This window comes from Cynocephalus volans, chromosome 3 (genome assembly GCF_027409185.1).
Source record: "Cynocephalus volans isolate mCynVol1 chromosome 3, mCynVol1.pri, whole genome shotgun sequence".
Lineage (NCBI taxonomy): Eukaryota > Metazoa > Chordata > Mammalia > Dermoptera > Cynocephalidae > Cynocephalus > Cynocephalus volans.
In genome coordinates, this window is record NC_084462.1 from 92,453,129 (window position 1) to 92,481,042 (window position 27,914).

General features: G+C 36.2%; 1 protein-coding gene across 1 annotated transcript; it reads left to right on the forward strand.

The window, feature by feature from the left end:
* The first annotated feature begins 58 nt into the window (after positions 1-58).
* On the forward strand, positions 59-27,914 carry SLC30A4 (solute carrier family 30 member 4). Its single transcript, XM_063090696.1, has 8 exons — positions 59-139; positions 276-773; positions 5,770-5,916; positions 22,919-23,072; positions 24,679-24,880; positions 25,572-25,677; positions 26,461-26,595; positions 27,233-27,914. Exons 2-8 carry the CDS (start codon positions 383-385, stop codon positions 27,385-27,387), a joined length of 1,290 nt encoding a protein of 429 aa, XP_062946766.1. The 5' UTR covers positions 59-139; positions 276-382; the 3' UTR covers positions 27,388-27,914.

Consider the following 27,914-nt stretch of genomic DNA (forward strand, 5'->3'; position numbering starts at 1 on the left):
AGCCGACCTCCAGCTGCGGGCGCGGCCGGCGCGAGCACGGCCCCGCTCCGCCGCGGCCCCGGGCCGAGCTGCGCGAGCCGGCCCCACCGAGCCGGCCGGGGGCGGAGAGATGAGCGGCCGCCCCGCGGCAGCGCCCCAGGTAGATGCGCCGCCCCCTCGCGGAGCGGAGCCCCGGAGGCGTCTCGGGGCCGACCCTGCGCCCCGCCGCCCGGGGCTTCAGAACTTGCAGGCAGCGTTGGGCGCCTTTAATTTATACCGTGTTTCGTTTTCCACAGGATGGGGAGGGACGCGCGGCACTGCCCTCGGGAACCGGCGCTCCCGTGAAGTAGGAGCCGCAGACCGCCCGCCCGCCTTTCCGCGCCGCGGCCGCTCAGCCTCTGCCATGGCCGGCTCTGGCGCGTGGAAGCGCTTCAAATCTCTGCTGAGGAAGGATGATGCGCCGCTGTTTCTGAATGACACCAGCGCCTTTGACTTCTCCGATGAGGTGGGGGACGAGGGGCTTTCTAGGTTTAACAAACTTCGAGTTGTGGTGGCCGATGATGGTTCCGAAACCCGGGAAAGGCCTATAAACGGGGCGCACTCGGCCCTCCAGGCCGACGATGATTCCTTACTGGACCAGGACTTAAATTTGACCAACAGTCAGCTGAGTTTGAAGGTGGACCCCTGTGACAACTGCAGCAAACAGAAAGAGTTACTGAAGCAGAGAAAGGTGAAAACCAGGTTGACCATTGCTGCCGTTCTTTATTTGCTTTTCATGATTGGAGAACTTGTAGGTGAGTTGTGTTGCCAACTCACTTTCCATTTACCTTCCCTCGAGGGTCTTTGTCAAGCTATAATTACACATGATTTGAGGTTTAAACTTTTCAGGAAGTTCGTTATTTATCAAGATACTGATCTCATGATGTGAAAAGGTCACACAATTCCAAAGTGCAGATCAACCTAAGTACAACATGAATTTCCCAGATAACTTTGGCTTTGTCTTCTAGTTCTTCAAACACTGTCATCTACTGTAAAATGAATGACATTATCTTCGTTGTATGCCATGTAACTTCCTCTTTTTAAAAAACTGATAATACGCCAGGTTAACTTTTGCAACATCTAAAGTAGTAATTGATTCTATGAGCAAGGTGTTAACATAAAAAATAAATAAATAGTAACTGGTTCTAAAATTACTTAGAACCATAGAACTTTACAGTATGAAGGGACCTTATTGAACACCTGCTCCACCTTCTTTTTTACACATAAGGATTCTGAGAGCCCAGAGAGGCTAAATTGTTGTGAAACCACTTAGGTGGATAATGGAAGAGCCACATCTACAGTCCCAGTCTCTTGATTTTTCTCTCTACATTTCACTTAGGTGGACTGTTTATACCATTCCTTTTTGTATTTATAGCCAAGAGATTTGCAAAATTAAATACTACCAACTAACCTGAAAGTTTTTCATTATAAGGAGGATCTCAAACAAACTAGAGGGCCCCTCATGTTTTATGAACTTGGTTTTCTTTTTTTGTTTTTCTAATTATGTAAAATGTACAGGTACATAAGAATGTAAAGGTACATTCTTAGTTTAGAGATTATTTTCAGTCATGTTAGTGTAACTTAACTCCTCTTAGTGACAGTTTTCAAAATCATATGAAAGCAGGGAGATGATTCTCCCATGTTGTCTTTCGATGAACCATGATGAGAATAGAAGTGGCAGTCCAGATTTAAGATACTTGGCTGAAGGTTTTATGTACAAAAACTATATACATTCCCTACCTCATTTCATACTACTCCTCCCCAGTGCTTACTTAGCCATGCTGGTCGTCTTTCTCTTCCTACAACTCACAAAGCTCTTTCCTGCCCTTAAGGCCTTCAAAATGGTCCCTCTACCTTAGTCAGTGGTTTTCAAACTTTTGACCTCACTATTGTTACTCGTGTATGTACACATAGACCTAGACATACACATGTATATAAATATGTAAAACTGAGACAAAAGTTTTATTTCATGTGATGTATTCTAATATTTTTTCACTTGCATCTCAGTCCACTAAATTGATTTCATGGTCCATGATTATGGCTTGGACTAGAGTGGATGGAGAAAAATGTACTGATTGAGAAAAATTTTAGAGTGAACATTGAGAAAATTGGCTGATGGTTTGAATGTGGGGGGTTGAGTAGAAAGCAGTATCAGGAATGATTCTGAAGTTTCTCACCTAAGTTGCTGAGTGTACAGAAATGTGTTTATGAAGTGGGAAGAGGATACAGACAGGATTTAGGCATGGGCTCACAGGGGTATTTTAGACATGTTAATTTTTATTTGTATGTGAAATAGCCAAGTGGAAGTGTCTATTGGACTGTTAAATATGAGTTTGTAGTTCAGAAGAGAGGTCAAGGTAAAGAGAGATACAGTATGTAATGCCATAGGAATAGGTAAAATTACCTAGAGAGCCCAAGTCCTGAGGAACTCCAACATTAGAAGGCAGGTAAAGGAAAACAGGTGTCCCATAATTTAAAAAGAGTATTTCAAAGTGGAAATAAATAGGTTGAAACTGTTGAGATGTCTAATTAGATGAGAATTAAAATATCCTTAGGATTTGGTAACGTAGAGTTATTGAGTACCTGAGCAACTGCATTTTTATTGGGAATGAAAACACTTGAAGAGTGAATACAGACTTCCAGGTAAGTTTGGCAAACTGAGCACAGACATCTAATTTTGCTCCCTCCTGAACCTCTCTTAAACCACAATAAAGGGATTTTTTAAAAAGGTATTAATCCACACAGATGGGGAAAACTGGAGAGGAGAAAATGGCAACAAAAATTTTGGAAACTGGAAAGGAAAGAGTTAAAGAGGTAACTAACTTAATAGACCCAAGAAAGCCAGGATTGGGGAAAGTTGAGAATCAACTCAGTTTACACTGAAGCATTGGTTCCCAAGCATATTACTGTACATTAGAATCACCTAGAGAACTTGTTAAAACAAATTGTTTCTAATTAAGTAGGCCTGGGATAAAGCTTGAGAATCAACCCAGTTTACACTAGAGCAGTGGTTCCCAAGCACATTACTGTACATCAGAATCACCTAGAGAACTTGTTAAAACAAATTGTTTCTAATTAGTTTCTAATTAAGTAGGCCTGGGATAAGGCTTGAGAATCAACCCAGTTTACACTAGAGCAGTGGTTATCAAGCAAATTACTGTACATCAGAATCACCTAGAGAACTTTTTTTTAGGACATTGAATCCTACATAGGCTCACAATTGGCTGTATCAGGTAATTCTCTAGAAGTATGGGTGAAGAAGAAGACTAAAATAAGGAAAGCTAGTTGAAAACTGCTTAAGAACCAGTCAGATATAATACTATAATTATATAATTAGTATCCTCAGAGATAAGAGAATATCATGTATCCATGAAACAACAGGCTGCTTTTAAAAAGAAATTCGGGGTAAAGAAAAGAGCTTTTGATCAGTAAAAATATAATAGAAACTCCACAGAAGAGTTAGAAGATGAATTAAAGGTACCCTGTTACAGAGTAGAGCAAAAAAACCAGATGGACCTAGAGAAGAGGCACAAAAATTAGAATAGCAGTCTAAACTCCAAATAGAGGAGTTTGAGAAATAGAGGAAGCGGAAAGGAGGAAATCATTCATAACATAGTTTAAGGAATTCCTTTGTAACCGAAAGGTATATGTTTTCAAATTGAAAGAGTCAACAAAAGCCTGGAAAATTCAGTGAAAAGAGACCCACATTAAGGTACATCATTGTGAATCTTCAGAACACAGTAAATGAATTATCTACCAACTCAGGCAGCTGCAGTGTTAAATAGTTGCCTCTGATTATTTTTGACAACCATGGGAAGGCTGGGGCTGTTCGCACAGTGCAAGTTACAACTGTCAGGTCAAATAAAAGCAGCCTTGCAAGTCTTTCATGGAAACACTAGACAGGTCAAATAATGACAGTTCTCTGGAAAGGGGGCTTTGAAGGAGCTCCATACCCATTTCACCTCCTCCAGTGCCTTCCAAGTTGAGGTTTTCACTGTGACTGTGGCCTATTGGTTTTCAAGGCTGCCACTGAGCTGGGGAGTGGGAAATGGCTATAGGGCAAGTTAAAACGCCACAAAGCCAACTTTTTTTTTTTTTTTTTTTACTGAGATTCAGCTGTTTTCCTTGAGTAAATGCTACATGTATAAGTCTTTGGTTAATTTCCAGACTTCTTTTTTTTTTTTTTTGTCTTTTTCGTGACCAGCACTCAGCCAGTGAGCGCACTGGTCATTCCTATATGGGATCCGAACCCGCGGCGGGAGAGTCGCCGCACTCCCAGCGCAGCACTCTACCAAGTGCGCCACGGGCTCGGCCCAATTTCCAGACTTCTGAAATGCTGAGTTTTGACAAATTTTGCCCATGTTCTCAATTGCTTTTATAAAAAAGATGATTTTCAGAGGTCCTTACTCTATTTTCATGGACATGTGGCTTTTTAAATTTAGGCTAATTAAAATTAAACTAAATCAGTTCCTTAGGTCACTAACCATTATTCAGATGCTCAAAAGCCACATGTAACTAGTAGACTACTCTGTTGTACAACACAGCTGTATTACATTTCCATCATCTCAGAAAGTTCTGTTGAACAGTGCTGCTTTAAGGTATTAACCTCATTTTATAGATGAGTAAACTAAGGTTCAAAAAGGTTAGGAAACTTGCTCAGAGTATCCAAGATTCCAAAGCCCCCTGTAATAACATGTGCTTTCCCATTTTTTCATGTTAGGGAATACATAGAAACAGATACTTGTGTAGAGCACACTGGAGTAAATGGATGTGACTACAAGATCATCAGCCCAGATGGCCTGCTGCTCTTGGTTCTGCACACCCAGGAATGAGGGGAATCAACAGCTCAGCCATACTTACGTGATCGTGAAGTTCTGCTGTACATTATAACAGTGGTTCTCAAACTGGTTCCAAAACCAGAAGCATTAGCATCACCTGGGAACATGTTAGAAATGTAAATTCTCAGGCCTCATCTCAGACCTACTGAACCAGAAATCTGGGGAATAGTGTCAAAGTCTGTCTTTTAACAAACCCTCCAAGTGATTCTGTGACACATAAAGTTTTAGTACTACTGTGTTATAGTATTAACAGTTTAGTCAGTGAATGGTAGTAGGAAAATTGGTTGTCCATAACGGGACAACACACACACACACACACACACACACTCTCTCTCACACTCACACTCACACTCACTCACACTCACACTCTCAATACCAAAAAAGTTATATTCTAAATACCACCTTTTGTTCCTCTCTTTGGAGACATTGTTATCCATATCCATGTGAATCAGTTAATTTTTATCTTTTGTATTGAACTAATGTACATTTTGTGAGTTTCTTCAGTTTAATTTTCAGTTCAAAACCCTCCCAAACAAGCAAACACCTACTTTTTATTCAGCTTTTTTGTAATATTGGGATATTATGGTTATCTAATAGTAGAATTAGTAATTTGAGCAAAACCTGCAGTGCTAAAACACAAAATTTCTCTTTATATGTTTGCTCCCAAGTTAGTAGTTTTTAACTTTTTAAAAGTCATTGACTCCTCAGACATTCTGTTAATAGAAATGGACATTCTCATCAGAAAAATATACACATATCTAATGTTTTGCATAAAATTTCAGAATACCTTGATTTAATTGAAAAGGATAAACGTTTAGTTAGAAGTTCATGTTTTGTGGGATATAATGGATTTCTGCTTACATTAATTTTTTAAATTAACTTATTCCTTCTTCCCTCCCATCCTTACTCTAAGGTGGATACATTGCAAATAGCCTAGCAATCATGACAGATGCACTTCATATGTTAACTGACCTAAGTGCCATCATACTTACCCTGCTTGCTTTGTGGCTGTCTTCAAAATCACCAACCAAGAGATTCACCTTTGGATTTCATCGCTTAGGTAGGTAATTGGAGTTTATTTGGGTTTATAATATTTTATAGTAAACCACAACGAACTGTAAACGCTGACTGAGATCTTTCCAGTGATATCTTCTTTGAACAAAGCAAATGAAAATAGATGAACAAGACTTATTCAAAAACATATTTTCCAGGATACCTTCAGAAAAGGTAAACAGTTTATACATATAAAATTATATGGTGATCATTAATCTTCTATGTCCTAAAGATAGCATCAGAAGAAAGTTTATTTAAAGTTTATTGAACCAAGCAAAACCTCCTGGGACTCATTAATGAGCATTAGCTTTTCCCTTACACTTCAGGTATTTCAACTGTAACCTAGATTTTAAGCATATACTGTGTGGCTGACCTCCATTGCAGCCATCATATCAATATAATTATGCAAATGCATACATATTTTTATTTGCCTATTTTGAACAAATGTTAATGTTTAGGAAGGGTTTTAATACATTGTTATCTACACAGCTCTGCTTATTACTATGTTACTGTATTTAAAATTTTTTCATTTTGAAAATATGTACAAATAATTACCTGAACTATTATATAAAGTGCCATATGATCAGATGTCTTTTGCATTGAACCCAAAAGTTGATATTTAAGTAGCTTCAGCAAAACCTGTCTCAAGGAACCAGAGTTAGCATATGGTAGTTTTATTTTGTAGGACCATTGACACTCTTGAATAATATATCAATCAGTTCCTCTTCTAATTTGTTACTTTTTAGCTGTATTAGTCTGTTTCTGTTGCTTATAACAAAATACTTGGAACTGGGTAATTTATAAAGAAAAACGAAATTTATTGCTTACAATTTCTGAGCCTGGGAAGTCCAAAGACCATCTGGTGGTGGTGACAGTGATCCAGGGGTCTCACAGTGCAAGATGATAGAAGCAGAGAGAGAAGAGAGAGAGTATCTCCTTTTAAAGCCCTCAGAACCATGCCCCTGACCACCATTTTTAATCCATTCACTACTGCAAGGTCCTACAATCTAATCACCTCTTCAAGGCTCCACCTTTCAATTACCATAATAGGATTTCCCCCCTCTTAACAGTCACAGTGGAGGATTAAGTTTCTAATACATAAAACTTGGGGGACACAATTCAAGCTTCATTGAGTTTTGGGAGACATAATTCAATCCATTACAATTAGCTTAATCTTAACTCAGCATCTAGGTCTTCTTATTTAGTCACTTGGTCTTCTAATGTAAAACATGACATTGTACCTGAATGGTGATGTTCCAAGTAGCTATCCATTCATCAGTTTTGGAGATTAAATGATATTCCCACCCCTCAGCACTCTCAGCTACTGTACAAGAGAGCTAAAGTCCTAATTGAGGTTTTTCTATTGTTTGTTAAGCTACTTTATAATGCATTTGGATATGTTCCTAAAAGAAACCCCACTGCTTTCCAACATATTTATACAGTAATTTGTTTATTGGTTGCCTTGGGGTTTTTAAACAACTTCAAAATTATTTTCAAGCATTAATTTTTTGTGATTTAAACACCTGCAGCTTAAGATCTAAAACTTGATCATCACAGAATGGGGATTTTTAACTTCCAACGCTATTTGAGAGAGTACATTTCATTTAGTCCTATGGTTCTTAACCTTTTTGAGGTTATAAATCCCTTGGAACTCTAATGAAAGCAGTGGCACTCTTCTACCAGAAACATGCAGTGACAGAACATAGAAGGTGTTACATATATAATAACTCATAATCATGAAAATTCTATTAAATATTAAAGTATTAAATATTAAAGTATTTAGTGTTTGTAGTACATAGTCACTTGTTTCTTCATAGATAACAAGTACTATGTAAAGATGAGAGAAAATAGACCTGATTGGTCCTATTGGGTCTCTGAAAGTTTCTATAGAAAGTCAAATCTTTCCTTTTCCTTAAAAGTACTAAGTTCCAAGATGGTGGACAAGATATCAGCATTTTACTCCAGTCCATCTGAGAGTACATTAAAATACAGACATAAAAGTACAAAAACAACAGAACCAGATGGTTGGGTCACCAATAAACTGTTCCAGAAATTTCTGGAAGTCATAAAGTAGGTAAGAGTAGATTGAAGGAGGAAATAAGCAAGGAACCTATAGCCTAGAGTAGACTCTGAACTAGGAACTGGATCAGCCCCAACAGATCTCCAGAGAAGGCTCAGGGACAGAGATCAGCAGAAGTGAAAACTGGGACTGAAAATAGAGAAGATTAATTGAATCAGTATAAATGGGAAGCTGCTCCCAATAATTCCACTATGCTACTACCTCCCTTCTCAATCTGCACCTCCAGTAAGGCAGCCTACATTTTCCTCTATGTGAAATATCAGATAGTTCTTCTAGAAAGAAACTGAGGGCTGTCTGGTTAGTTCAGTTGATTAGAGTGCAGTGTTATTACACCAGGGTCAAGGGTTTGGATCCCTATACCAGCTAGCTACCAAAAAAGAAAGATAAAGAAATTGAACAAATTGTTTGGAGAAAGCCAGGACTTCTAGTGTGGATGTTGATGCTCCAAAACAAGTCTTATTCCTACTAAAATTCAGGGTTCTACAGCTTTATAGCCTGGTTCCCCACCTACTCACCCTAAATTAATACACTTGCCCTACTTTGCCCTGCCATATATCCCTTATTAGTAACCATTTTAATTTGTTTCTGGCCTATCCTTCCAGCATTTCCTTTTTGCAAAGGACAGTTTCCCCATCCTTCTGCCCTAAATGTGAATGGACAACCAGGAATCTTCCAGAATCTGAGAAAAACTAGAAGCAAAAGAAAGAAATTACCGAAATTAAACTAACAGAAAAATTAATCCTAGAGGAAAGAGAGGTAACTTAAAGAGCAAAAGAAAAGTTTTAAAATTATCTTATTAATTAATATACTCAGAATATTATAAAATGTTTTGAAAAAGAAACAGAAGAAAAGGCTCTTTGAAATTAAAATATTATTGCTGAAATTTTTTTAAAAATTCTTTTTCAGTAGAAGGACTAGAAAATATAGTAAGAGTCTCCCAGAATATAGAACAAAAAGATGTGACAGAAACAGGAGGAAAAAGTTAAAAACTGTAAAAGAACAATCCGGGAAGTCCAAAGCCCTACTATTAAGAACCTCAAAAAAACAGAACTTGAAAAATAAAAGGAAGTGAGAACTTAATGGGTATGGGGTTTTTTGGGGGGGGGGGAGATGAGCATGTTGTGGAATTAGTGGTGATAGTTGCACAACCTAAACATGTACTAAAAACCACTGAATTGTACACTTTAAAATAGATTAATACAGAGAAGTTTTATGAATTTTATCTCAATTTTTAAAGTCATCTAAAAAAGAAAAGGGAGGGAATTGTTAAAGATAACATATTTTCCAGAGCTAAACAGGTAGGTACTTAAGCTTTACACTAAAAGAGCCATTTGGGATCTTATTGTTTGTATTCCAAAATCTTATAAGGATAATTTAGATACAGACCTTATTTCACTTACTGTACTCTTGAAGTAATGGTGGAAATAATGGAAGAAAAAAACTTATGTTGACTTGGGGAAGATTCAAAAGACAATAAAGGTAAATAGAATTTGGCAAATAAATCTATAAACCAAAGCCGTTGGTGTCCTTACATTCCACAAAGTACCATGGCTTCATAAGTAAACTCTTGAAGTTCTGTGGTGGGAGATATGTTTACACTGGACATGTTTAAATAGTGTAGATCTTTTGACCTCTAGCTTTAAGACTTGGGAATTCAAATCCTGAAGAACTCTGCAGAAGGAATCCTTCTAAGAAACTTCTGATTTGTTACTATTGTTGAAATTTGTTTCATTTTGATGGCATCAGGGGTGGGACGGGTTGTTTTTTTTCCTTGTTGATTTATTTTGTAAATATGAAAAACATGTTACAAAGTAAAAAATTACTTTTTAAAAGAAAAGGTTTATTCAGAGAACTCTTGTTTTTATTCTGTCTTCTCCACCTTGTCTCCCCACCCACTCCGTGTTAGTAAACCATTTAAATTGGTTTCTGGCTTAACCTTCCAACATTTCCTTTTGAAAATATAAGCAAATATATATATATGTTCATATCTCGCTATTTGCTGCCCTTTCTTAGGCAAAAGGCAGCATTCAGAATACCCAGTTCTAGACCTGGCGGCAGTGATTCTGTACAAAGAGTTCTACCTCTTGAACATCACTTTTTTTTTTTTTTTTTTTCCTTTGGTGGCTGGCTGGTGCCGGGATCTGATTCCTGACCTTGGTGTTACAACACTGTACTCTAACCAACTGAGCCAGTCAGCCAGCTATCTGAAGATCACTTTATAATATTTTGTAGAAGTTTCTGATTTGAAAAGTTCAGAGCTTAAAGACAATGACCATTTAACTATTCAGATAAAAATAGTATTCTCTTGCTCCTTTTGAATAAGAATTGAGCCCAGGATATTATTGCCTTGGGATTCTGCATCAAGAAGCAGAAAATTAGAACAGATTTCTTGGAAATTTCTTCTACGTTGAGGAACCAAATTCTGACACTCTATCTGACAATAGTAAATATTAAGCTATGGTTTAGTTGTAATTGCCACTTTAGTTCTGTATTATGTGGAAGTGTTTTCCGCTTTAAAAGATCACATTCTTTGTAGGCTTTTGATTGGTTTATATTTATCTATGGACTATTGATTATAGACTTTTGGTGCTTACAAGTACTCATGAGAGACAACAAAAAGAAGTAGTTAGGAGTATAGACACTGAAACCATTAGCTTGGCACAAGTCCTGGCACTCTCACTTTCCACCAGTATGACCTCGGACAAGTTGCCTAAAATCTTTGTGCCTCCATTTCCTATTTGTAAAAGGATGCTAATAATAGTGCCTACCATAGAGTTAATAAAAATCTTAAATTAATAATATTTGTCAAGCACTTAGAACAGTGCCCAGCACTTCAAAAGCAGCCTTTATTCAGCTTAATTTATTCTTCTCTGAAAATGATTTTAAATGAATTCAAGATTTATATGTGGTTTTTATGTATATATACAGAAATGCCACTATAAAGTCTGTGGAATATCCAATCTTTAAAATTTGTAGTTAATTATTTCATCACAATGTGGTAGGAAATCACATTCACTGTGTTTAGGTGTTAGAGAAAATGGAGTTGATACTCACTTTTAAGTAAGAGAACAGAAATCTTGTGAGCCCAGTGGAAGAATGCAGGAAGAGTTCTTGTTACTTTCTGCTCTTACTTTTTGTTTCTTTTTAAATTCCTAAGTATTCTTCATATTTGTGCCTATGAATAGTTTTGAAGTACCAATGATAATTTTAGGGTTCACCCAAGTGAGAATGATAAGAATGTTTCTTAAAAAGGTAGAAATAAAGGAAATTGAAGAGGCAAACTCTACTTGATGGTAAAACAGTGATGCTATTACATGCTAGTCACATTTCAGTTTTTTCCTCTTCATCATCAGTTTCTTGGGCACAGTGTAGACTGAATCTGGAATTTTCTTTATAGAAAATTAGCTTTACAGGATCAAGTACCATCTACAGTAGACTTTCAGCTCCTTCAGGTGGTCTTGGGTGAGGAAGAAGCAACAGTCTTTGTCTCTTCTATAACCTAAAGATTAGCTTTTATTAAATAAAATAACTAAATGAGGATCCAATGTCTGGTCTTCTTTTGTTGAGTTGATCTAGGATAGTTTTACTATGCCTTTGCTTCTCCTTCTATAATAAGTTTTTCATTTCTGATTTTATTTGAGTCTTCTCTTTTTTCTTTTTTTTTTTTCTTTTTTTTCTTTTTTTTCTTTTTTTTGGTCTATCTTGTCTAGCTAATCGTTTGTCAATTTTATTTATCTTTTCAAAAATCAGCATTTTATTTTGTTGATCTTTTGTATTTTTTTGTCTAAATTTTGTTTATTTCTGCTTTGATCTTTATTATTTCTTTCATTCTACTAATTTTGGGTTTGGTTTGTTCTTCCTTTTCTAGTTCCTTGAGATACATTGTTAGGTTGCTTGTTTGAAATTTTTCTACTTTTTGATGTGTTTATTGCTATGAACTTCCCTCTTAATAATGCTTTGGCCATATCCCATAGGTTTTGGTATATTTTGTTTCTGTTTTCATTTGTTTCAAGAAATTTTTTTATTTCCTTCTAAGTCTCTTTATTGACCCATTGGTCATTTGGGAGCATTTTGTTTAATCTCCATGCAATTTTATAGTTTCAAAAGTTCCTCTTGTTACTGATTTCTAGTTTTATTCCATTGTGGTTATAGAAGATACTTGATGTGATTTGTTTTTTTAAATTTGTCAAGACTTGTTTTCTGGCCTAGTATATGGTTAATCCTGGAGAATGTTTTATGTGCTGATGAAAGGATTGTGTGATCTGCAGCTGTTAGATGAAATGTTCCATAAATGTCTATAAAGTTCATTTTCTCTGTAGTGCCGTTTAAATTTAGTGTTTCTTTATTGGTTTTCTGGTAAGATGCTCTGTCTGATGATGAGAGTAGGGTGTTGAAGTCTCAGACTGTTATGGAAGTCTATCCCTTTTAGATATAATAATATTTGCTTTATATATCTGGGTGCTGCAATATTGGGTGCATATATATTTACAATTGTTATATCTTATTGATGAATTCATCCCTTTATTATTATGTAATGACCTCATTTGTCTCTTTTTACGACTTTTGACTGAAAGTCTGTTTTATCTAAGTATAGCTACTCTTGCTCGCTTTTGGTTTCTGTTTGCATGGAATATCTTGTACCATCCCTTCACTTTCAGGCTATGTGTGTCTTTACAGGTAAAGTGAGTTTCTTGTAGGCAGCATAAAGTTGGTTCTAGTTGTTTTTTTTTTTTTAATCTATTCAGCCAGTCTATATCTTTTAATTGGGGAATTTAGTCCATTTGCTTTTACAGTTATTATTGATAGGTGAGGACTTACTCCTGTCACTTTGTTGATTTCTGGTTGTTTTGTATATCCTTTGTTTCTTTCTTTCTCTCTTATTATCATTGCAGTTTGGTGGTTTTCTATAGTGATAAGGTTTAATTCCTTTCTCTTTTCCATTTGTGTCTGCTTTACCAGTGAATTTTATATGTTTGTGTGTTCTCATGATTGTAGTTATCGTCCTTTTACTTCCTGATGTAGGATTTTCTTGAGCATTTCTTGTAAGACGGGTCTAGTGGTGATGAATTCCCTGTTTTTGATTATCTGGGAAAGACTTTATTTCTTCTTCATTCCTGAAGAATAGATTTTCTAGATATAGCATTCTTGTCTGCCTTTTTTCTTTCTTTCTTTCTTTCAGCACTTTGAATATATCATCCCATTCTCTCCTGGCCTGTAAGCTTTCTGCTGAGAAGTCTGCTGTTATTCTGTAAGGATTCCCTTATATGTGACTTGAAATTTTTCTCTTGCTGTTTTTAGAATTCTTTGTCTTTGACTTTTAACGATTTGACTGTAATGTACCTTGGAGAAGACCTTTTTGGATTTCATTTGTTTGGGGACCTTTGAGCTTTCTGAATCTCAGTGTCTATATCTCTCCCAAGAGTTGGCAAGTTTTCAGCTATTATTTCATAAAATAGGATTTCTGTGCCTTTTCTTGTCTCTTCTGGAGCTCCTATAGTGCAAATTTCCTTTGCTTAATGGTGTCCCATAATTTCTGTAAGCTTTCTTCACTTTTTTTCATTCTCCTTTCTTTTCTTTTTTTTTTTTTTTTTTTTTTGTTTGTTTGTTTTGTTGTTGTTTTTCTCTGACTGGGTAATTTCAAATGACCTGTCTTCAAGTTTAGAGATTCTTTCGTATGCTGATCTAGTCTGCTGTTAAAGCTCTCTATTGTATTTTTATTTCATTCATTGAACTCTTCAGCTGCAGGATTTATGCTCAGTTCTTTTTTATATCCATCTCTTAAATTTCTCATTCATTTCATAAATTGTTTTCTGATTTTGTTGAATTCTTTATTGCTATTCTCTTGTATCTCATTGATTTTTCTTAAGATCGTTATTTTGAATTCCTTTTCCAGCAATTTGTACATTTCCTGTTCTTTGGAGTCTGTCATTGGAGTGTTACTGTGTTCCTTTGGCAGTGTCATATCTCCTTGCTTTTTTGTTTTTGTATCTCTTTGTTGATATCTGTGCATCTGTTGAAACAATTGCCTCTTCCTAACTTTACAGAGTGGCTTTCATAGAGAAAGGGTTTTTTTTACCTGCAGTTGGACCTTAGTGTGCTGGTTGAAAAGGGTGTGGCAATTCCCTTTCAGTACAGATGCAGTAGTTTAATCTGTGGGCAGATTCTACAGCTGTGATCCACATCAGTGAAAACTGTGGTTGCCTCAGTGACCTAGGCTGTAGAAGTCTGTGGCAGTGGTGAGGGCAGTGTAGGTTGTTAAGGACTTCAGTGACAAGAGCTTTTGGGGTCCTCCTATTCTCATTTTCCCCACAATGGGGAGATGTTACTGAGGGAATCCCTCTTAGTTTGGGGTCTGGCCTGACCTACAAGCAGCTGTAGCAGTGCTGGGTTTCAGGTGCAGGTGCTTGGAGCAACTGTGGAGTGAGGATCCTAGGCTCAGGGTTCTGCAAACCTATTGTGGCACCTAGATCTTGGGGTGCATGTATACTTTTTGTGGCAAGTTTGGACATAGATTTCCCACAGAGCTAGAATATGTAACTCCAAGGCACTCCCTGGCAGCTTAGGCTTGGTGGGCTGACCCTGAGGGGCAGGGCACAGCCCTGGCCCAGCTCTAGGGGAGAAGAGGTGCTCTGTAAATTTGGGCCTGGAGAGCCCGGTATGGTTGCAATTCAGGAGCCATAGCAAATAGGGCTCAGTGGTCACTCATGTTCCAGGGGATGAGACACTGTGTAGTGGTGATTCTAGCCCCTGAAATGGTGGGATTCAGCAATATCCCAAAACCTATGAGGCCAGGTGAAGCAGCAGCAAGGACCCCAGAATGGTAGGGCACAGCTGTCATTTGAGCCATATAGGGCAGGGAGCAGCACAGTGCTGATTCCACTCCCCAGAGAAAAGGGTGTTTCAGCAGTTCAGTGTGTAGGGGGCTAGTCCAGCTCCAGGAAAGCAGGATACTAGAGTTGTTCAGCCTGTAGGGTGGAGTGTCTCAGCTTGGCAGAGTACTACATCAGCTCAGCCCTGAATTGCACAGCTGCTTGGCTTGGGCAAGGCACCAATTCCCCAGGGGTCCATGTGCTGCTTCAGCTCCAGCCTGATGGGGAGGGGCACAGCACAACTGGGAGGGGTAGGTGGAGAGGCTCCACCACTGCTTAGCCCCATGAGGTAGGTTGTAACAGCTGCTGGAAGCTTGGTTTGTGGTGATGTGGGGCCACTGGGCAGGGAGTGGTTCGATGGTAGCTTAGTCTCTGGGATGAAAGGGTGCTGTGGCCACTTGCCCCTGGGGTGAGATACATTCCAGAAGTAGTTCCAGTTCCAAGATGGTGTAGCACAGTAGCTATGTGGGTCACAGAGTGCAGGGCACAGTGGCAGCTCCTTCTCTAGGGAGAGTACAACTGTGTGGACTTCAGGCAGCTCCCTCAGTTGGGCTTAGTACCTGTGAGGACTGTAGGGGTCCCCAGTAGTAAGGACTGTAGGTGTCAAGATGTTGATGGGGGGGCTGTTGGTGTCTTCTTGCTTACCTTTTCCCCACAGGGAGTTCATCCTGGTTCCCAGCTGATCCCAGCTGGGGAATAGGGTGGTAGAGGCCAATTGTTTCCTTTCATTCTCTATGTGGCTATCCTAAGTTTCCGCTCACAAGGGTTTCTGCTCTTCTGATGTTCTCCAGTGCTCTCCTTTAGTTATTTACATCCAAATATTGTTTATTCATTGTTTTGTCTGTCTGTGTGAGACAAGCTGTAGAGTCAGCTGCCTTGCTGACCAGGAGTTTTTAATGTTTACTCATAATATTGTGTTTAATGTCAAATTATAACTGGTACATCTAATTTGGACTACCTAGTAGTATTCAGTAAAAACATATTATACATGTGAAGGTGTATAGAAACTGTGATAGAGAGATGGATATATGTCTGAAATTTGTGTATAAATTATGTTTTAATGAATGGAATCTGTAAGAATTGTTCTTATAATGAACTCCTGATTGATTTATTTATGAGATTAGATATATATAAAGGAAAGATTGTATCTGTGAATGATAATCATATATTAGTAGTATCATACTCTAAGTTTATTTCCTTTTTGTTTTCTCATAACAATTTGTAAATGGTTAATAGCATTTATCACATTTTATAGCTATTTTTGAAACTGTGCCTCCTTCTTGACCTTGAGTTAAGTTGTAACAGGAACAGGTAATATTAAACTCTGTGTTTCTGGCCTTAATAAGTGCTGTAGAAGAGAATATTAATCAAATTTTTGCATATTCAGGCTGAATAAATAAGAACATGAAAGCTGTGGAAGGATAATTTAGAATCGTTCATGATCCTCAAATCATTTGTGTTGGGAGTAAATTAAACCAATTTCCAAACTGAGAGTAGAGGTATTTTTGAACTTTTCAGACTAAAATATTTGGAACTAGAAAACATTTATCTATAATTCTAAAACTGTGGTCATGTTCACAGACTAGACTGTAAAACTTTATTTGATCTTTAACTTAGCTAGATGGTACAACCTGACTTATAGGTCTTTTTGAAATAAACTAATCAAAAGGGAGTTTCTTCTTCCTTATCTGAGTTAGGGGCTAGTCCTATTTGTTTTCTTTGATACTTACCACTTTTAGAACTTTGTGGTCAAATGTCTTTCTTTAAATCTGAGGTCTACGTGACCTTTTGGATTATGAGTTAATCTAAGTAGGAGTTTCTTCTGCAAAACAGGGATGAAAATTCTGTGTTGCAGAATTACAAAAAATAAATAAGGTGGTAAAGTATATAAAGAACCTAACATGGTACTGGCAGAGAGTAAATTTCCGATAAAAGTTAGTTCCAGTCTTCTACTTTTCCTTCCCTCTTCTACCTGCCAGTATATATATCATCCTACCCAGACTTTTAATCTCTCTCAAAATGCTCCACATTCCAAAATGGACTAATCAGAATTCTTACTGTCTCAGCATAACTGTCTCAGCTAAGTAGGAGGAGAAAAGTAAGATGATTCACCCTGATGATTAAATGACAGTTTTTAATGATGTGCTTTTTAACTTATAGGTTTTTGATATCTTTTTCTGGCAATACAACAGAGTTCATTTTAGCAAAAATCATTCAGTCAAGGTGAGAGAAAGGTACGTTTAGATTTGTGGGATGGGCCTAAGTGGCTGTCCCAGGAGTCAGTTCTATCCTGTTGCTACGTTTTTGGTTTGGGGGGGTGGTGGTTATTTTTGTTTTTGTTTTTTGTTTCCTTCATGTGAACCATAGATTGTGTAAAATCTCATTCAAATTTTTTCTTTTCTTCTTGCATTATTACTTTACAATGAGCTACTATAGCAGCTTTTTGTGGGACGAGGGAGAGCAGGGAAGGCACACCATATGTGAGTTATTTTTAAATGCCTGGATTTATTTGACTGTGGAAGCTAATAAAACTTACAATTTAATGAAACCACACTGTAGGAGAAATCCCACAAATTCTCAGGAGGAATAGCATCATCTTCCAGACAAAGGGGAAATGTCATTCTAAAGAGAACAGCCCCCATCCCCTTGCTTGCTCTATGCCTCTATCTTTCTTTGTGGGTTATGAAAGTAATTAACTTTATTTATGTGGCTTCTTTTCCAGATCCAGGGCCAATGAGGTTGCATGGATTAGATAAAGATGGTGATCATGTGAAAGGACTGTAATTAGCAGAGTTGTTTGTATTTGAAATAAAAAGCAAGATTTGCAGTATGGTAATACAGATCATCAGCCTAGGTTAGTGGCAAAGTGATAGTAGTCTTTCGTAGCAGTTCTACTATATGTAGTTCTACTGAATAAAAACCTCTGGCAGATCTGGCTAGATGATGGGTTGTCCTGGGGTAGGTATATGGTTACAGTGCTAATTCTATGTAGTTTGTTATTTATACCATGATACTAAAGGAGCAGAAAGTATTCAGCTGAAAAGTCTTAACCCATACACGCAGCCAAAAAAAAAAAAAAAAAATCCATATTCTCTTCTCCCTAATTAGTAATTCATTTTAACAACTTCCTCCCAACCCTGTGAAGAGGTATGACTATTAATTTTTCACATCTTAGTGGGAATTTAATCACATCACATGAACATCTGTAGGAAAAGAATAAGTTTTTAGAACTTCCTAAAAATGGGAGTTTTTATTAAGGCAAAAGAAAGACACGAGTAAGGTTATCAATTTGGATAGCCAGAAGTTACTTGAAAGTCATAGGCACCTTGGCTATGGTATAGGGGGAGCGGTAAGAAGGCAGGAATAAGAGATTATTTAGAGTAGAAGGTGGCAGGATCCAAAGACAAACTCACTTGGCATTCTGGTGGTGACAGTGGACCACTGAAAATCCTATATGGTGTCTTTAGCCTGAGTGCAGTAGAGTTCTCTGTGGATGAATTGAAAATACAAATACTGGTTTGGAAGTCCTAGGCAAATTCTATACAACGCCCTGTTTTTCCTTCTGTTTCCTTCCTTTTGGAAGAAGGTAAAAAAGAGAAATAGCATAAAGAGAAGTAGAAGAGAGAATATATCTCCACTCTCTTTCCCTATTAATTTTTATAGGCCTCTGAGCCCTGTCTTTAGATGTTTGCTATATGTAGTTCTTTGAGGCAATAGAAAAATAAGTGTTATATAATTTAAGTGAAGTATACTCATTATTAGCATCATAGCATTAACAAAGTTAACAGTTACATTACAGCAGTACATTTGTGCAGCACCCATGAAAACAAATATGTTTGGGTTGTGTGTTGTTTACATAGTTGAAGCAAATTGTTATTCATTCACTGAATGGGTGCCCAAAAGTTATCTGTGGAATGAATGAGTGATAGTATAGTGTGGGGAGACAGGCAGTAGATATATACACAAACACAAATATAAATTGTAATAAATTCTACAAAGAGAAAGAATAAGGTACTATGCTGCAGAATAACAAAGGACAGAGAAGGACTCCAATGTTTCTCATATGAAGCTTGAAAACCTCCAGTTTTGGCAATTTATTATTGTTTTAAAATGTGCAGTAAACAGTTTTCATATTTTACAGTACTATCAAAACTTGATAATCATCTATGTTTTTTCCCATTGGTTTTTTTCTTTTAGCATTTACTGGCCGTTCAGACTAAAACTGTTTATTCTCTGTATGTGACATTCAGGGTGTATTTTAGTCTCCAGGCAGAGTAATTTAATTACATATGTGTAGAGTAAAGTATCAAAATATATTAGAACTACTATAATAGTAAGTTTTCTAGCATTTCATAAAAATATCTTTGAAGAGTTTTAAATTTATGCAAATTTCCATTTAGACTGAAATATGACTGTTTGAGTTTATCTAAATCTAATGGGGTAGTAACTTTCACAGAAATCTAGGATTTCAATTATGGAAGTTTCTGTGTCTCCTTTAAGAAAATGAAAAATTCATCTGATATGCACTCTTTTTGTCTTGGAAAATATGGGACAGGAGACCAACCCAGAGCAAGAATGAGATGATTGGAGCAGGTCATAATTTGGTTGTTGATTGAAAGCTTTCCTCTCTCTTAAATGTTGTGGGGAAAAAAATGTTGCCTGTCTTTATCTGCATTCCATCATGTTAAAAATATTGTGAAAGAAAAATTTTAATGCCAATTAGTCCTACTCATGGTATTTCACCAAGGTTTAATTTATTCACAGTGAAAGAGTTTTTTGTTTGTTTTATCAGAATAAATGATCATATTTGTACTATTAGGATTTTTAGCTAGATAGTATTATTTATGGCTAGTACTTCTCAGCTACAAATCTTAGTCCTAAAAGTCTACTTAAAATTTGGGGTTTTTTAATTTTTATTATTATTATTATTTTTTTTTTTTTTGCATTTATCAGTACTCTGTCTAGAAGTCATTTTGACAGGTGATTAGAATAAAAAGTAACAGATGAATGTCTTTTTTTTTCACTGAGGGAACTAGACTATGAGACATATTCCTTTCTAATTTGCTGAAAAGGGGATATCACTGATAACAGTATCCTAATACACCATTTTGGGAATTTCTAGGAATCAAGTGAATTCCATTACTGTTAACTGTGGGCAGGCATCAGGATCCCTTTCATGCTGTCATATAGGTGAAAACTGAGGTGTTGGAGAACTGAATCTTCAGCTGTAGCCTGCAGGAGCATAGTAGGCCTTGTAAGGGTAGAAATCCTTCTGCCAAGAAGCTGTATTTATGCTTTTGTTTGGCTTTCATCTTACTTTATTTTGAATGTGAGTTTGCTTTATCTGAGAATTCACAAAAAGGTAATTTTAGTGTTTAGGAAAATTATCACATGGGTGTGGGGTTGCCAGATTTGCGTGCATACGCATATATACACACAGTTACAGAACACCTGATATATCTGAAATATTGCATGGGACATACTTATACTAAAAAAATTATTTGTTTACCTGAAATGCAAATTTAAGTGGGCATTTAATATTTTATCTGGCAGACCTACTAGGATAACTGTATAATTTATCATACAAACCAGTACACTTTTGAGAGTTAAATGGAGCACTATTAATAAATATGCTAAGACAACAAGCATAAACTGGGACTGTCCTGGGAAAATTGGAAACTATGGTCAACCTAATTTTAAGGGGTTTTGAACAAATTTTTAATTATTTGTTTTAAATTTTCATAACCAATCACATCTCTGTGTCATTAATTTGTATGGCTGTGAGTCTTTATAAATGTAAAGTGTATTACTTTATCATTTTTATATTAAAAAATTTGATTAAGGCACTTTAAAAACTATGGTGGCCTAATTGCTAGATTCAGCCTTGATACTTGATTAAAGTAATCCTACTACTGTAGGAGGCTACACTAGTACATGAGATTTTGCAGTTTAAAAATTTAATTATTTCTTCTTTCTTTATATTATTTATATATGTGTACTTTACCTAAGGAATTCCATGTGTTTTCTGTCTTTTATTTGGCTTAAGACTTCTCTTTTAACCTATTTACTTCTTGTTTGGGGGGATTTAGTAAATAACCTATATTTTATATTTAGCATAACCTTCATAATTGTGTAGCCTTTTATCATCTTCCCTTGCTCAACCTTTGACTAATTTCATTCTGCAAATTCTTCCATAAATATTTAAGTACCTGCTATATACAAGCCACTCTGCTAAGTGCTGTAGTGAATATGACATGAAATAAGATTTGGTCCATATCCCCAAAGAGCTTACAGTCTTTACTTAATATGGAAGTCTCTCCATGGCTTTGTATATTTCAACTGGTTTTTTCTCTGTCTTCTTCTGCTCTTATATCTCTTTTGAAGTATGATTACTATGTCAAGAGTAGGTGTTCGGTAGCGTGGTTTTGAATATTAATTATATGTTTTTTGTCTTACTTCAGCACCTAGTCTATTGATGCACAGGATTTTATAAAAATTTGGTTAAATTATTCAGGAAATAGCTTATAACTGCTAGATAACTTTTCTGTGTTGTAATTTATAAATTGGAATGAAAATGTATCAAAGTCCAATATACTTGAACTACCTGGAACCTTTGAGCAATGAGTCATTCCAGATAACAGTTTTACATATTGTTTTACCTTTCAGCACTTAACAGGATTAATGTCAGGTTTCTCTAAAGGAAAAGTTTTCTTTAAAAGTATTTTTCTGCTTTTATTGTTTTCAGTGTCAACACTTATTTTATATAGTAATTGTTAATTATTTTTAAAGGTACTTCACGTTGCCTATTTTTTGTTATTTTGGAAAGATACAAAATTATTTTTACTTTATATTCACATGGTAGAAAATTCAAATGGTACAAAAAGCATATATGGTGCAAAGTCATCCCTATCTCCCAGCTACCAATTCTCCTCACCCAAGGTAACCAGTTTTTTATGAATATTTTGTATAATCCTTCCAGAGATTGCATTTACGGATGATTATATATTCTTTTTTCTTTTCCTGAAATAATAACATATAAACTATATTGTGTACCTTGCTTTTTCACATAACACTATGTTTTGGAGATTATTCCTTATCAGAATATTAACCAATCATATCTCTAGGTCATTAACTTGTATGGCTGTCCAAAACGTAATACCATCAGAAATAATACAGATTATTTCTTATTCTTTTTTTAAAGCAGCATAGAATTCCATGTTACAAAGTCCCTACTGATCACTTTTTTTGGTTGTTTATGATCATTTTCTGTTGTACATAATGCTTTATGCATAGCCTCAAAACATCTCATCTTGCGCATGTGCAGCTCAATTGGCATGAGTGTGTATCTCATTCTTAGAAGAGAAATCCTAATCAAGGCACATTAATGATTACTTACATGTCTTAAAAGTTTTCTTTGTTTTCTTTAGTCTAAAGGTAATATATGTGTAGTGCCAGTGAGCGCACTGGTCATCCCTATATAGGATCCGAACCCGCGGCGGGAGCGCTGCTGCGCTCCCAGCGCCGCACTCTCCCGAGTGTGCCACGGGATTGGCCCGGAAATGAATCTTATTCTAATTTGAATTTCTTTTATGATTGATTTTGAGAATTTGGCAATTTCTGTTTACTGTGAATTGCTATTTGTGTCCTTTATCCATTTTTCTTACAGGTTGTTCACCTTGTGACTGATTTTTAAATGTACTTTTTTTATATTAGGAAACTAGTCTGTGGTAATGTATGTGACAAATATTTTTTCTCAGTTTGTCATTTTTTACCTTTTATGGTCTAGAAATTTACATAACTTGATCCTGAAGAGATGGGTGGAGGATGGGAAGTAGTAAGTAGTAGGAGTAAATTAGTGAAGGACCCAGATCAGTCAAGCTGCTAAACACTTTTTGAATAAGAAAAATGACATGACAAAGTGCTTTTTAATGACATAATGTAATTGTGATTATATCTCCTTAGGGGAAAGAAAATATAAATAAAAGACTGCACAATGTTTAATTGCTCTGAAGTGCAATAACTGCTGAAAATATATTTGCTTTATATATTTTTTCCTCTAGAGGTTTTGTCAGCTATGATTAGTGTGCTGTTAGTGTATATACTTATGGGATTCCTCTTATATGAAGCTGTGCAAAGAACTATCCATATGAACTACGAAATAAATGGAGATATAATGCTCATCACCGCAGCTGTTGGAGTTGCAGTTAACGTAATGTAAGCTCTATATTTTTTACATTAATATTTTCAACTACTGTGAACTTAGAGACAAGTGTACATGCATTCAGTAATTTGCAGTGATATTTTCATATTTTTAATTATACAGTACAGCCGACCCTCTGTATTTGTGTTTCTGCATCCATATATTCAACTGTGGATCAAAAATATTTGAAAAAAAATTGTGCCTGTACTGAACATATACAAATTTCTTTTTTTTTGTTATTCTCTAAAAAATCTTGTATGACAATTATTTACATAGCATTTGCATTGTATTAGGTATTATAAGTAATCTAGTAAATCTGTATTTAAAGTATATGGTAGGATTTATGTAGGTTATATGTAACTACTATGCCAATTTATATCAGGGACTTAAGCATCTGCAGATTTTTGTATGTGCAGGAGGTCCTGGAACTAATTCCCCATGGAAACCGAGGGACAACTGTATATTAATTTTTCTTATAAAAGTTAATGAAATGCTATGGACATTATGAATTTCTCATTAGTTTGCTGAGGTACACTGGAGGTTAACTAACAATGAGGAATTTAAGGACAAAGTTTTTTAACTTTCAGAATATTTTTCTATCTAGGTTTTTTTTAAACTACTAATTTTTTTCCCCCAAAAAAACTTAGCATTTTTAAGTTATATACTTAACCACTCACACCACAGTTCAGCAAACTTTTTCTGTAAAGGTCTAGGCAGGAAATATGTTAGGCTTTGAGAGCCATACAGTCTCTTTCAAAGCTACTCAACTCTGCTGTTAGTAGAACAAAAGCAGCCACACTCCATATTGTAAGCAAGTGAGCATGGCTATATTCCAATCAAACTTTCTGTACCAAAACAGGCAGCAAGCCACATATGGTCTACTGGCCACAATTTTCCAATCCCTGCCCTAGTGGCTTCTATTCATACTTAGAATAAAATCAAGTGTCCTTACCTTAGCCTTTTAATAAGATCCCATGTACCTCTGCAACTCACTTCCTAGTGCTTTTGCTCACTTTATTTTGGCCACAATGGCTGTCTTATTTTTTTCAAGTACATGGAGCACATGCTGGCCAGTTAGCTCAGTTGGTTAGAGTGTGGTGATGATCACACCAACATCCAGGATTCGATCCCAATACTGGCCAGCTGCCAAAAAAAAAAAAAAAAAAAAGTACATAGAGCACGTTTTCATTTTCGTGCCTTCGCCCTGCCTTGAAGACTCTTCTGCCTTGAAGACTCTTCTACCACTTGCTCCCTGACTTCTGTAAAGTCTCTCTTAGAAGGAATCTGAGAGAGGCCTTCTCTGACCACACTGCCCATCATTCTCCATCCCCTTACAATGCTTTATGTTTCTTCAAAGTATTTCTCATTGCCTGGATGTATATTTTGTATTTATTTGTTGCTTCTTTGCTTTCTCTACTGGAACCTAAGCTCCTTGGGGGTAGGGATATATCTGTCTTATTCACTGTTTTGACCCCAGCACCTAGAACAGTACCTGATACATAATAGATGCTCAAATATTTATTAAATGAATGAGTTCTGTGTTGCATCATTAGTGTCTGACTAGTAACAAATGTTTATCAATAACATTAGGAAAAATAATGTTTTATTTTATTTTTACAGAATGGGGTTTCTGTTGAAACAGTCTGGTCACCATCACTCCCATTCCCACTCCCTGCCTTCAAATTCTCCTACCATAGGTTCTGGGTATGGACATGGACATGGGCAGGATAGCCTGGCAGTGAGAGCTGCATTTGTACATGCCTTGGGGGATTTGGTACAGAGTGTTGGTGTGCTAATAGCTGCATACATCATACGATTCAAGGTAATATGATCGCCAATTTTTCTATTTTAAAATGTGTTTAATTTCAACATTAAAAATAAAGCTGATTGTCCTTTGTCAGTATGCTGGACACCAATGCCAGTTCTATTCATTTTGCATCTACATAAGCTTAATTGACCATCCATATTTGTTAGCAGTAAACACAATGGTGTAACTTCACAGGGTAACTTAATCTGTAGCTGGCTTTGGTAGTGCCTTCACTGGAAAACTCAATCGTAAGTCTTGTCACTGAACTGCTAGGTGATAAAATGTGCACTGGCTAGAAATCTAGAGATGTGGGTTCTAGTCTTGGCTCTGCCAAGGGACCTTGGACAAGTCCCTTCCCATCTGTAAACTTAAGTTCCTTCCCCTTTTTAAGAGGGGCTTAAACCAAATGGCTGCTAAAAACCCTTCCAGTTCTGATGTTCTGTGAAGGGACAGTGGAGAAGATTTAGAGAAGGTATAGAGGAGAACAGTAGAACAGGCAATTAAACTTCTAGAAATAGGTCCCAAGAGGAAAGTCATTTAAACAGTCTAGGAAAGATGTTTTTCAACTACAATATCCAAGTTTTAAGGATATTCTCTAATACTGCTAAAGAAAGCCAAAGAACAGGGGACATATGCCTTGCTTTGCTTTACAGCCTGTTTTATCTTTCTATATTTAATCATACAACTTTGAACTATTACCTTCTAGCCAGAATACAAGATTGCTGATCCCATCTGTACATATATATTTTCATTACTTGTGGCTTTTACAACATTTCGCATCATATGGGACACAGTAGTTATAATACTGGAAGGTAAGATCTCACTAATATTCCCATTAAGGATTTATTATTTCCCTAAAGCAGATTGGGAGTTTGGGGGACACTGGGTAGGAACTGTCTTTTGCATTTTACTGATATTTATTAGGCTATACCTTACATGTTTATAACATACAGATCAATGCACTCTCCCATCTATTACCCACTTGACCCTTATAATAGCTAAGCAAAATAAGGCAGACAATGGAGTAAATTATCCTCACTTAAAATCAGGAAAATTGAGGTTCAGAGGGATAACATAACTTGGTTAAGGTTATGCTGCTAATAAACTGTGGAGCTAGGACAAGAATGCAACTCTTTTGATTCTCAATGCGAATGTTTAGTAGTTTAATTCCTTAATTCCCATTTAACTTGTGACTCTGTTGTATTTATGACATCCTTGCCTTACTGATACTATAAGTAAACATGAAAATAAAATTTCTCAACAATAGGTTTATCATCATTGGATGTTTCTCTCTTTCTTTTTTTCTTTTTCTTTTTTTGCCTATCCTAGCTTATCTGTTAAATAAAGTATTCTGGTTTGATTGGCATTCCTTTTTAGAGAGAATGGACATTTTGTTAAGAATGTATTAACCACTTGTATGTATCCTACATTTTTAGTAAAAATATATGTGTACCTAGTTTATCTTAAAGTATTTGCTTAAACTGAATTGGCAAAGCCATTTGTTTTCTTTGAAAAAAGTCTTCTCAGTAATGTAAAACTTCTTTTTTTTTTCCAAAATAAACTTTTCATATAAATTATATATCCTGAACTAATAGGTGTACCAAGCCATTTGAATGTAGATTGTATCAAAGAAGCCTTGATGAAAATAGAAGATGTATATTCAGTGGAAGATTTAAATATCTGGTCTCTCACTTCAGGAAAATCTACTGCCATAGTTCATATACAGCTAAGTATGTTGCTGATGGTAAATGGGGCCTGGGGTTGGTGGACTTCTATCTCTGAAACTAAACATCTGTGCTTATAATTAAATAGGTAGACTTTTCCGCTGAAAGATTTGTTTTAAGGGAGGGATGAGGCTCTTCAAAAGGTGAGCTTCAGGTCAATATTGATAGCAGAACAATAATTTTTGACCTTTTTGAGATGAAACACTACAAGTTGATTTTTACCTTTAGATCAAAGGCATTAAGTATATTTACCATGCTCACCATGCGCTTTTCTACATAAGAAAAGCTAAAGTCTTATGTTTCTCATTTTTTTAAGTCATTTCAGATTGATGCTTTTTATTTTATTTTTTATCAAAATAATATATGCCTGTGGTTTATCTTTAAAGTGCATAAGATCTTTTAATGACAGGCTTGTACTTGATGTCTGGTATTCATTCTCTACCTGAGAGTGGACTGGAGAGACTGGAATAATGAGAAGCCACTCTGGATGTATAAAATAACATACTTCTCTAATAGAGAGGGTACAAATTAGACTAATAAAAATATGTTCACAGTATCTTAAGGTTGGTTTTTTCCCTGTATTTTATTCGCTGATGTGTAACTATGAACAATGAATAGTAATGATATTTTCTTGACATTGCAGTTCCTGGAAGTTCATCTAAATGGGAGGAAGTACAGTCAAAAGCAAAACATTTATTATTGAACACATTTGGCATGTATAAATGTACTGTTCAGCTTCAGAGTTACAGGCAAGAAGTGGACAGAACTTGTGCAAATTGTCAGAGTTCCAGTCCCTAATTTTATATATTTTGGGGACTACTGCCTTATTTACCCTGTAGTCACAGACTTGAGAGCAATAAATGCAAACCTAAATGAGAAAATGGAATCCCTGACAGCTGTGTCCATATCAAGCACCAGTCTCTCAAAACAGTCACTCCAGCCTGACAGTGCTAGTCTCCATTTAATGGTAAAATGAGACTTCACCATGATTTTCAGATGAAGATGTTTCCAAAACAGTTTACAGTATGAGATGTGACTCTACAGATACCTCATAGAAGACAATCCAAGACCATACTTCATTAATTTGACAGAGTACATGTCTTAAAGAAAGAATTAAGAATTCATTATTTGCTTTTAATAATACTTTTAAAGGCCATTTTATATCAAGCCAGTACTGGAAAACTGAATTTTTTTATTATGTCATCTTGGCACCTAGTTTCTGGAATTGCTGCTCTCTTTTTACAGAAATTATTCCTCAACAGATTTCAGAAAGTACTAATAATTATCCAGAGAATGGAATAAGCATGTATTCCCAAGTGTTTCAG